The 12,629-nt window shown below is 44.5% G+C and overlaps 1 protein-coding gene across 1 annotated transcript in view; it reads left to right on the top strand.

Moving 5' to 3' along the window:
- Window positions 1-1,466: 1,466 nt before the first annotated feature.
- kif26ab (kinesin family member 26Ab) overlaps window positions 1,467-12,629 on the top strand; it is a 68,414-nt gene continuing 57,251 nt past the window's right edge. Inside the window, exons 1-2 of the mRNA XM_056427110.1 lie at window positions 1,467-1,530; window positions 1,716-1,934. Coding sequence (XP_056283085.1) covers window positions 1,468-1,530; window positions 1,716-1,934 — 282 coding nt within the window. The 5' untranslated portion in view covers window position 1,467. The remainder of the gene's footprint in view (window positions 1,531-1,715; window positions 1,935-12,629) is intronic.

Raw genomic sequence — 12,629 nt, 5'->3', positions numbered from 1 at the left:
TGCTTTGCTTTCCTAAACTATTGCTCGCGTCGATCTCTATGGTCAAAACACCCCCGAAACGGTCGACAGAATGACATTTAAAGCTGCAATAATAATTTAAATATGGTTGATAACTTATGGTGGACGGTGGCAAAATGATGACGACGAATCAATATCTTAGTTTTGTATGTCTTAAAATATAAAAATTAAAATTAAAAAACCTTTCCAGCCATGTACAGTCTTTAAATGACATTATACAATGTATTTGAGCGTTTACACTTTTACATTTAACCCTTCACGTCGTCCCATTTGGCATGAGCACTACCACGAGACAAAAGACTGCGGGGTTCCCCAAATAGGTCGTTTAGTGCTTCAGAGCATGAAATATTAACATGAAATATTAAAAGTTGACCAATTAAATATTTAACCCTGGTACCTCCACCCTTGCAGTTTTACACATCACCAGAGGATGGCGCTAGACACCAACAACACACAGAGGCAGCCCTGCGTCTCTAGGGAGGCAACAGTTGCTGAAACTGAGAGGACGCAGCTGACACAAAACCCAAATGATCTATTTGATTGTGCTCTATTCTGTCGTAAAGGATTTCCAGATAGACCGAATGATCAACACGTGCAGTCAATGGAATAAAATCAGCGCACAGCACCCCGAACTAAATGTATACACGTTCTGTAAAATGACTAAATGTGCATTTCCGCCAACAAAGTGAACAATATCAAAATCATGTCAGCCGTTTGATCTTATTGAAAGGTACACACATTCATAATGTCCTGAACATATCATTTCTACTACTTGTTTCCAATCATCACCAAGAGGAGCCCGCATGTTAACCTCCTCGACCCCAGTCAAACATCCTCATTCCATCCCTCGGAACGTAGCCTACAATCCAAATGAGGTTTCCAAATGCCCCTAAAATTACAGGCGAACATTTGTAGAACTGTTATGGAAGGATGGGTCCATAAGAACATTGAGTCTGAGGTTTGACTATTTCTCTTAGTGTGAGCATCACACAGCTTCACTGGAGGTCTGACGCCCTGTTATACACGCGAGGCTGTCGCACTGTGTGGAATAGGATGCACGGAGAGAGAGGACATGTTTTATGAGGTTAAATATGACTGTACACCACAGACAATTCAGAGTGGTCTATGGTGTAATATGAGCTCCAACCCGTCATATAGCCCCCCCCCCCCCTCACAGGGAAAGTTTTCTTCAGCCCTCCCATTCCAGGAGAAACACCGCCTCCTGTGCACCACCTCCCCTGCCTCAACCCCGCCGCTGTAAACTTATAGTACACACTCACCAGTTGCCTTCGACCAGCAGCCACTGGGCCAGCACACGCTGTCAGATGACTGGTAGCCCTGCGCCAGGTCTCCAGGTCTCCAGTCCAGCCCGTATGGCTGCGCCCCGCGCGGAGAGTTTGGTGTTAGACGAAGACGTTCTCCTGAAGGTGTGACCTTGGCTCCGGGAGAATGAGCTCCACTGGGTGTGATTCAGCTCCTGGTGGAAGGGGCCCCAACAACCGCATGTTTACTGTGAGTGTATTCAAAATAAGATCACGTGGGTGATTGTGTCGTTTCCAGCCAATTTGCGCGCGTGGACAGGTGCTCTGTCTTTAAACGCGTCGTCAAGGCGCACGCCAACAGTTTCACTCTCACACTCCAGCGCGCTGCAGGTGTGACCTGACGTTGTTAACCGAACTTTCCCCCTCATGCTCCAGGTGGAGGGATGTCCGAGTGGAGAGTCTCCGGCAACCCCCAGGAAACGACTTCACTCTGCGGAGGACGCGCGCTGCAGCAGCCGGCCTCCCCCCGAGGGCGCCGGGTCTGTTTCCATCTCCGAGTCGGAGGAGAAGGGGGGCTTCTGCCGGCAATGCCAAAAGAAAGTCACAGAGCTGAAGAAGCAGGCGCTAGCCCTGGCAGACGAAAATGCACTGAAGGTTGGTTTTTATAGTTTTTTCCCCATGCACACTCTAGGCCAATATCATGACAAATAAAAATAAATCACAGTAAGCAATAGTTCACAGCATGTCTCGTAACGAAAGTAGTCAAATTAGATTAAAACCCCAAAAATCCAAACACGTGAGTTCGTTACAGTCTTTGCTGTAACTTTGCTGGAGCACTATTGTTTCTTCCTGTCCACCTGCACCTGCTCCCAATGCTGATAGCGATGGACAATGACATCCTATCCTCTTTATGGTTCATAATTGTACCCAAAGAGCTCCCACCATCCACGTGTAAAGTTGTTTATTGCATGCTTGACTTCAAATGCTGGCGTTGGATGTGAAAATGTAAGCCTTTGAGGCTTTGAAATGGCCCATTGTTTGGCTAAACAATGCATATCTTTTTATTTTGCTGTTGGGTGTGTGTGTGTGTGTGTCTGTGTGTGTGTGTGTGGGCGGGGGGGGGGGGGGGGGTGAGTTGAAATGAGGGAGCTGCTCACATCGGAGCCTGAGGAGGAGGAAGTTAAGTCCCAGCCGACCTTCTCTGTGCATTGAAAGTGTTCCTGTATGGCTGCTCCCTCAATTCCCACCGCTGTTAAATATAGGCTCTGAGACTGCTGTTGTTGTGGCGGGCCAGCTCTGCCCTCGGGTTGCTTCTCCTTTGTTGTCCCGCTTGAGAGAGAGAGAGAGTCCCGAAATTGGATTAAATTACAGCTTTTTAAGGCTCACCCCAAATCCCAGAGCACCCGATGTTCATACGGGACCAGGTAGACAAGGAACAAGGGGGCATTTCTGAAGCACCTGGGCTCAGCGTTTGAGACAGCGCCATGTGTGGTCTAATCTTTGTTCTGAGCATATCAGATCTATGTTCAGGTATCAGGTAAGTCCACCCTGTAAACACATTAAGCCTACCCCGTCACTGCCATTATCTGCCATGGGAACTGACCTCCCCTTTTTAGTGTGGGACCCTTCAGCACTGCTTTGTGGCCTTCACCAGGTGCTCTGTGCTGTAGAAAGAGATGGGGGGGCCAGGGAGGCAGCCCCCCCCCCCCCCATTTATCTCTTGTTGATGGCTAAATTGGGCCTTAATTCTGGGGTGACAAACAGTGATGGCAGGGTGCTCTTATTGTACCAGAGTTATGCTATGGAAGAATAATAAACCCATTGTCTTTGTGAGCTTGAGCTGCCCACCTGTTGGGACTCAGAGGATGGACGTGGTTATGGATGATCGCTTCCAAATTGCTTCCTCCTTGGGGGGGAATAAGGTCACCGGGGTGACTCAGGTGGCCCGTTGGAGTGTCTGGGATCAGGATACCTGCAACGGTCGGCTCCCGTGTTGTGTCTGCGGCTGTCATGGGAAAAACGAGAGCAGAGACTGTTTTTATCCGGGGTCGCACTTCCCCTCCCTCCCCATCCGCCGGCCGTCCCCGTTTTAGCGAAGAGGAAGTCGGCTCGCCCCCCCCAGACATGCCTCCCTCTCACCCCGCTGGCAGACTTATTGTTTGAGCGTAGTAGTAGAAGTGAGTGGATGAAAATGCAAGAAAGATTGTTTGGGTAGAGTGAATGTGCTTTTTAACATGAAAAGTACCGGAGGGAAAGTTCCCTGTACACACACACACACACACACACACACACACACACACACACACACACACACACACGCACTGAAGCCCTCCCAGACAGCTTTTGTTTTTTCCTGTTTGGGTTTAGAGGAATCTGCTCGGCTATGTCCCCTCCACACTGTAGCCTGGATGTGTGTGTGGGAACCCTGGCAATGAAGAAGTAAAGGTTTTTTACAAAGAAACCACATGGCCAGCATTATAAACATATTTCTTTACGTGTCAACATCCACTGGCAGCAATTCAATATGTTTCATGCTTACTGCTTCTGAGTGCCAGCCTCGTTTCAAGAGCAACAGTGCACGTGGTCTTGTGTTTGACAACTTTTGTGAAACTATGTAAACTATGCATGCAAATATATTGCCCTTTATGCATTTAACATGCAATGATTTCTTAATTATGAATATTTTATGACGTTGTGTTGAAGGGCTCAACCCCAAATTAACCTTGTGGAAATTATGTCCTTGAGCTACAACCCTTAAGTTTCAGCTGCCGTTGCACATTTTACATTATTCAGACAGCAGATGATTAAAAAAAGCCTGGGAAAAAATGCCCTTTGCTAAAAGCCAGGCCGAAAGAGCAGATACACTGACAAGCTTCAGACGGGATCTAATCGAGGGAATTCACCGACCTGATTTGCATAATTAAACCTACACTAAATAATACCTTCAGGAGAGCAGACAGCCTGGATTCAATAATCGCAGACTGTGTTTATTGTGGCTGGGCGCAGTGGCGAGGTGTGGGATTATATGAAGAAAGACGATCACTTCAAGCTCGACTTCAAAAAAAGCAATTAGCCTCTGACTGTAATCAGAGGCTGTGGATTAGATCCGACCTCGGTTTATCTGAGCTAACGGTTCTCTGCGTTCCTGTTCGTGTCTGACGGCAGGTTGATTCTCCGTATGTTGGCTGATGAGATGACAGGACGGTGTTTTCGGTGTTCTCGGTGCCTTCAACCATCTCGTGAAAAAGTGAAGAGAGTGTCATTGACAACAAAAGGCTGAGATTAGGTTTGTATGGAGCCAGCAGCCTGCGGTCCTTGTGACCTGTAAGGACTATAATGTCTCGCCTGCAGCAGCTCAAGCCCCTCAGTCACAGCTTAGACACAAGCTCTGTCACTCGATATCGGTTTTTTGAAAAGGCTAACTATAATTGTATTTGCTGATCCATGAGAGATGACATTAAAGGACAATGGGAGCCAAAAAGGTAATGCAAGGATGTGCATCATGGCTATGGTTCAAAGAATATTTCAAGACAAGTTGAACAAATCTACTTTAGGAAATGTGCTAATTCACTTTCTTGCAAAGATGGATGTCTCTACGGTTAATGTGTAGCTGGAGCCAGCAGCCAGTTTGCCCAGATTAGCATAAAAACAGGAAATAGGGAAAGACAGCTCCAGTAGCCTCGCCCTGTCCAAACCACTGGAGCTCAGTAATTAGCTCCCTACATCCTATATATGTGTAATCGGTACGAAAATCAAAGAGTAGGAACGACACGTTTCGGTTATCTATTAATAAATAAGCTGAAGCTACATGTTGAGCATATAGACACGAGAGCATCGATCTTCTCCTTTCATTTTTTTTAGCAAGAAAGCGGATAAGCACATTTACCGAAACATAAAACTATTCTTTTAAAATGTCTGCAACAAATAGTTGTTTGTGGCCTCAAAAGCTATATATATACACACACATATATATATATATATATATATATATATATATATATAAAGTATGGATTCATACTGCTCAGACTGAAGGTTGGAACATGGACACACAGCCTATGGAGTATTTTCAAGCTCCAAGCCGTAGTTCTCGAGCAGACATGTTGGGGTTTGGTATGTTGCAGAGACTGCAGGTCAATAATAAAGAAAGCAGAGCTTAAACCCGCTCATAAATACTGAGGCCTATGAATATACAAGCACTCTTGGACCTTGTGGGCTCCACCAGTTCACTGACTGATTAACAGAGAACGTCCAGCAGGGCCGGGAGGACTTGAACATTTGGATTAAGTGGAGCCGTTTGAGGTTGAGGTCAGTTGCAGTCAGGTCTTACCTATCTGATGACCTTTGCCCTCTGCATATGGGGAAACTGCATTGAGGACCGGGTCACTCTGGAGATGAAGGTGTAATGAAGCCAACCAGCAGCTCATCGTGAATCGCATGCACTGCTGATGTATGCACCATGTGTCCAAGCCCAATATGGATGGTGTGGACGAGTGTGACTATGAATGTGGCTGAAGGAATTAATTTGTCCCATGAAGCCATTTGACATTTTTTTTCATGTGAATTCAGAAATGACGGGACCAGTAATTCTCACAAACGACTCATTTGGATTCATGTTTGATTTGTTTCCGCTTTGTTCGTTATTTGACCCTTGATCCACTTAACATGAGTTATTAGTGAATTCATTTAAATGTGTCAAATCGTGTTTGGTTTCCTGAAGCACAGAACAAAGGAAATTAATCATCCATTTCATGCGCAACATTTTTCATGGCCAAAAAGTCTGAGTTTGTTCGACTGTGTGTCAAATAAATTATAATTCATTTCTACACAGCCACATGTGTGTCGGGTGACATTTTTCTAATGTATTCTATGCCTGCTGGCCCATTTATGGATTTTGATAGGTGTCAAAGAAAGAGTGAGTGTTTTGGCCAAGGAGCTTTCGTTGGACATGTCACTGTGTGTAGATGAGTGTCTGAGTGAAGAAGAAGAAGAAGAGAAGAAGAAGAAGAAGACTTTGGCTACTGTTTCTCAGGCGAGTTGGGAGTGTTACTTCTCCTTTGTTGACTGACCTCTGACCTTTCTGTCAGCTCCCCTGCTCTTAATGGTGGGTTAGGGTTTCAGGGGGCCGACCTGGGCTGGAACAGGTGTACGCTGCCAGGTTTGCTGCAGGAGGGCAGACGACAGGCCGGAGTGACTGGCAGACGGATGGAGGGAAGGATGGAAAAAAGACGATGTGAAAAACCCCTCTGGTTGTGAAACTTGAGCTAACGCGGAGTTAAAACAGAGCATGACGATATTATTGTCTTCACCTCTGAGCACCTGAGCCCCATGGGTCTCTCTGTGGTGTGCATGTTGTGTGCCTGTGTGCCTGCTCAGCAGTGCATGCACTCCAGAGAGCCGGCAGGAGATGAGAGACGAGACAGCAGCATCGAGGAGCCTCTGGGCTGAGCTGTCCCCTCGCTTCCTCCCTGCATGCAGTGTGACTTCTGCTTTATGGCATGTGGCTGCATTAAACCGCAGAGCAATAATCTGGTGTCAAGTGGTGCAGAGACCGTCGACATCAGTCATGGCGCTACCGGGCTGGACTGTATCTGTGAGCCTCAGCAGCATGCAGCTGTCCACTGCCAGTGCACCTCAAGTCTTCACGGCTTTATTCATTCACTCGTTCAGCCGTCAGACTCCTCTTCGTGGGACCAATTTGCATGCATTGTATTCTTTTTTTTTAAACCCACGGTTGGGGCTGGGTATTGCACATCATTGGGTCTGTAGTAGCAAGTATTAAACACTGTGAAGTAGTAAAAACCTGGCATCAAATGTGTTGCCAGATTTAAATATCAGCTTATTCTTTCATTAGACAGTTCTCTATTTAACCCTCCTGTTACCTTTACATTTACTGACATATTTTACCCTCGGGGTCAATTTGACCCCAGCTATTAAAACCTCCAGAAAATTATTAGAATTAATATTGTTTCCCAAGTTTAAGTGTGAGGTACTTTATGTTTGTTTGTTGACTACCTAAATAGCCCTTTAAATATATAAAAAAGTTGATATTTCTTATATGTTTGACACAGTGAAAAACAGCCTGGGGTCAAATAGACCCCAAGGAACACCGACATTAAACATTGAATGGGGTCAAATTGACCCGAAAGGTAACAGGAGGGTTAAATCAAAAGTTTGCCGCACTGTATTTTACATTTAATAATTGTGCCTACTATTGTGCGATGAAAGAAGGCTTTTGTAGAAATCCTTTTTTGTAATTCTTAAAGAAAAGTATGACAAAACCCTATCAATTGGTCGTTGTATAAAACTCGGCTGTTCATTGCGAGTAGCATTACGCTATGTCAATCGATACCAAACCGTCTTTACTGTGGAGTAGTATTACAGTGCAGTGGACACGGTGGCATAGAAGGACTCAGTTGGCTAACGTTTCGGTTCAAGTACTGCAGGAATTTAATTGTCCTGGAAGAAAATTCCTTCATGGTCCTACTTTTCAAAGAAGCTGACTTTCACTGTCCAGAAACCTTTTTTTTCTCTAACCTTGAGGCAGTTCTGGAATGAACGCTCCATCATCACTATGTCTGCTTTCATTTAACATCTTTAATTTAGTGAGCCGAAAAAGGGAATTGACCCCAATTGTTGCTGCCCGGTCCACTTCTTATCGCAACTGCAAGGGTAAATTGCTATGAGGCAGAGTCCAGGAAATGGGTTCAGGGTGCGCAGATGCAAAGGGTTGATGGGTCTGATGGAAACGAGCCGAAGCTGCGCTGAGGCTGACGCTCAAAGCCTTTCATCAAAAGGACAGGGGAGAAATCTGTCAGGGGAGGAATTCTCCACCTGGAATAACTGCCATTCCTGATGTCTGCACTTGGCAGCCGGTTGCTCAGAGGAGCAGATCCACGGCGGGCAAGATGAAACAGGCACCGACTGAGGCTCCTCAGCAGATGCCCACTTACACACACGCGATCTACAGACACAGGCACGAGTGAACTCACGCGTGAGCGCAGACACTCGCACACAGATGCACAGAGTCGACCTGAATGCGTCCTCTTCCGGCCATCTGGCCCTCTCTGGTTCGGCTGCATGCCACTGTGACGTCTACAGAGAGCCGTCCAGATGTTCCCTCAGTTACCTGTCAAGGTGATAAGAGCAATTTAGAGCTGCTTAGACTTTACTTTGCTGCCTGTAGTTATTGTAAAGGTTGCAGTGCCTATCTCATTTACTAAAGTCAAATATGTAAAGACGACCGAAAGCTACTCAGTGAAGACGTTCCATCAAAGTGTGTGATTGAAGACCAGCTGCGTTATTACCTGTGTAATGAGAACGAGATGGCAATAAGCTGTGGCTTCATGCGCGGCAGAGCGTCGCAACGTTTCTTAAATCCCTGTGAATGTTGGCCGGAAGTGTCCTGTTGCTTTGAGAAACCACGTCGCGTCTTATCAAGGAACTGATACCACACTATTAGGATTAAAAAAGAATGGAGAAGAAGAAAAGAAGGAAGAAACAGACAGGAGACTGTGAGCTTAGCAACGCATCAGGCTAAAGCTAGGGGAAACAGCTAGCGTGGGTCTGCCACAGAGTAAAAAACAGAACTCTTTGCTTTCACACTTCAGTTATTGTAAAGATTTTAAAAAACATTAGATATGTGTTAATTTGTGAGCTTTAAATGTGTTGGTGGTGGACATAGTTTATCACGATGTTCCATCTTTATGTTATGCTAAGAACCTGCTGGCTAACATTATCTAGCGTGTCTCCTGGTTGTCGCTTCATATTTGTCGGTCAACGCTAACTCTGAGCCAGAAAGTTTAGTGTAATGCCAAAATGTCTATTCCTATAAACAACATGTTTGTTGGCAGCATGCTAGCTTACATTGCGCAATCTAGTCAGTTATGTCTGACCATTTTGAGTTGGTGCAATAATATTTAAAGTACCTTTTCACAGGTGTATATTTACTTTTGCATTGAAAATGCGGAAGGTTATGTTTTGATCGCCGTGTATTTATTTATTTATTTATTTATATGCGTGTTATTCGCATAAGTCAAAAAGTATTAAACCGAATCGCATGAAATTTGGTGGGATGATTGGTTATTATCCGGGGACCATTTGATTAGATTTTGGGATCGATCGGGTCAAAGGTCAAGGTCAAGGTCACGAAAAGGTCAACATCTTCTTAAATCGCATGAAATTTGGTGGGATGATTGGTTATTATCCGGGGACCATTTGATTAGATTTTGGGATCGATCGGGTCAAAGGTCAAGGTCAAGGTCATGAAAAGGTCAACATCTTCTTAAATCGCATGAAATTTGGTGGGATGATTGGTTATTATCCGGGGACCATTTGATTAGATTTTGGGATCAATCGGGTCAAAGGTCAAGGTCATGGATAGGTCAAAATCTTCTTTTTACCATAGCACGGTCAATTTGTATCTAATTGGCATGCAACTAATGTTCAAAATTCAATGCCCAATCTTGTGATATGCGAAGGTATGCGCTCTACCGAGGTGCCCATTCTAGTTACTATGTGTTTTAATTCAGACGTGAATCAAAACTGAGGCCTGGTTTTGCTTTATTAGCGATCTTTTCATAGATGTTTTTCATCTAAAGCACCAGATAATGCTGGGATTGTGACGACACCTATATACGTTAGCTGTTTCCCCATTGTTAGTGTATCTGAAGAATGATTGCCATGCATAATAGCACTTGCTGGAATGGGCTTGCTGCTGTATGGTGAAGGATCATGTGTTACAATGAGCCAGACTGAAATGAAACAATGGATCTGCTGTCTCGGCTGGCAGGGCGATGTGCGGCAGCACAGCACAGGTCTGCAGAGCACGAGAACGGAGCAACAAAGGGAGAAATGTCAGTGAGCAAATGACACAAATGCAACAAGAAGTGTAACCAGTGGGAATTAATCAGTTTGACTTGTTAATTTAAGGCAAGCCGCCTCCGTGTCTGATTCTGAGTCTGTGCGTATGCATGTTTTATGCACTCTGCCCAGCTCCATCCGTCATGGGGAAGTGAGACGTGCATGATCCAGGCAGACTGCAGTCCATTATTGAGTCTGATTCAGAGTATTGGAGAAACACAGTCGTCGAGATACATGAGATACATCAAGATGCCGCACAGACACCGAGGAGCATGAGTTGGAGGTAATCTGTAATCTCCTGCTGGCTCCATAAAAAGTGTTCAACTGACAGCGGGCCTTGTGGTAGCAGACAAATCGCCCGGCTTATAGCAATGTGCTGAAAGAGAATGCCGGTGCTGTGTGTCCTTGCCAAGATGGATAGGCAGACCGCAAACTCTGGGCAGTTTGGGCGTGGCTCACTTGCTTACAGCAAACAGTGGATCAGTGGAGTCTGGGGCCTGAGCGGACTCCACATTGCTTTGTTGGTTCTCCTCTTTGGCAGATGTGAATGGGACTTCTACTCTTCTACTTCTCACCTGCCATTCATAAGAGGTCCTCTTTGGCAACATTTACCCATTGAGTGTTGGATGTTTGAGGAGCATTTTCACAACAATTAAATCTGTGATTACTTTTTATGAGCAGTTATTAGTCTCTGAACGACCATTGTCAAAGGTCCAGGAGCAAGGCGCTTACATAATTGCTTTTTTGGCAGCAACTGTAAAGCAACAGTAATTTATTTCCTACTTAGACAAAGTGAAATAAACTAAAAGACACTTGATGAAATGATCAACAGAATGTTGCATGTAGGTTGAAGGCATGTTTAAGTATGATGTACAATAAGCGGAAATATCGCTGTAAATAAACCAAATGTATTACATTTCCACTATTGATGTATACAACTCTGACAAAGTTATTATTATCACCTCACAAAGCTGATACTGACGTGATAGCAAGTAGTGGCTTATTTACCCATCAGGCATACATATAGTCTACTATTATACTATTCACTCGACACAATCTAGACTGTTTGCTGTCCTGGCTCCTCAGCGATGGAACGAGCTCCCCACTGAAAACACGACGGCAGAAAGTCTCTACAGCTTCCGTGGAAACTAAAAACACATCTTTTCCGACTATATCTTGAATAAAAACAGATTAGCACTTCAGTGGCACTTATATGGCTCTTACTTATGGTATTTTTGTAGTTTGGCTTTCTTGAACTCTCCTGAATTTACTTATTGTAAGTAACTTTGATAAAAGTGTCAGCTAAATTATATGAAATGTAATATAGCATGCATTAGCCATTAGTCATGTCTCTGGCCGCCTGGCACATGTAAGCCAAATATTCACTTTTTTTGTCGTAGCTCCATTTTAATCTTCCCAAACTCCTGTGGTAAATACCCTGAGGTGGATACATAGAAGTAAATCTCCTGAAGGGGATACATACTAGTACAATTGCGAAGCTTGTAATCCGAGTAAGATACTCAAAGTTATGGATATAGAGTCCACACAAGCTCCTTTGAGGTAGTGTAATACTCTTTCTCACTATCGTATTTATTCTGAATGATCCCAACAATCACATTTTTAGTTTGGGACTGGGCGCATGTTGACGTCTGTTCCTAGAGGAGCCTCTCAGTGACCAGCAGTAGTAAACTGTGCAGCTGCTGTGTGAACGCACCAGTGTGCTTTCATGTCATATTTCTAAATATATATGTCTGGTTGACAGTATGCATGCATATCATTGTGTTATTCTATTTGTGTTTGTGTAATAGTGGATGGATCGTGATGGTTGTGTTGTGATTGGTGGATGGGTTATGTTATCCCGTCTTACTGGCCTCCCCAGCTATGCGTTGGGCTATTCTTTATTGTCGGGACCTCATTCTGATAAGTATATAGTGCTCCATAAATCCTGGCGCAGTGTGAAAATGCCAGTCAAAGTTCATGCTGCTCATGTTCATTTCATGCTTGAGTGTCCAGCCCCGTGAGGCCGGATGAGTGCGTGTATTGATGATGTGTGAATGTGCGTGTAAGTACCAGAGGAAAAAGAAAGAGACGAAGCACATTCAGAGTCCCTCCATCCTTTCCACTTTACCGTAGAAGTCGTCCATCTTTCTGAACTTAACTGCTACCAATTTATGATTGCATTATTACACTCAGAGTTTTATAAAACGCAGGCCTGGTGGTGGTCTGGTAAATGGAGAAGGTGATGGAGAAGGTGACTGGCCAGTGCCATTACTCTGGCACTTGGCAGGCTTAGCTTAAGGAGAAATATGATATCAGCCCTGCTGTTTTATGACTTGCCCGTGGTTTGGTGCTTTTAGGTGCTTGGCTGGGCAATAATTCAATATGATAGTTTCTCAACTTTCAATGGAATCATGTCATCATTAAAACATATATTGAGTTATCAATTACGTTCTGTAAATTGATAATATGAAGCATATACGAACAACTCAA

This window comes from Pseudoliparis swirei, chromosome 11 (assembly GCF_029220125.1).
Source record: "Pseudoliparis swirei isolate HS2019 ecotype Mariana Trench chromosome 11, NWPU_hadal_v1, whole genome shotgun sequence".
Taxonomy (NCBI): Eukaryota; Metazoa; Chordata; class Actinopteri; order Perciformes; family Liparidae; genus Pseudoliparis; species Pseudoliparis swirei.
This window is presented reverse-complemented; position numbering and strand designations above follow the sequence as displayed.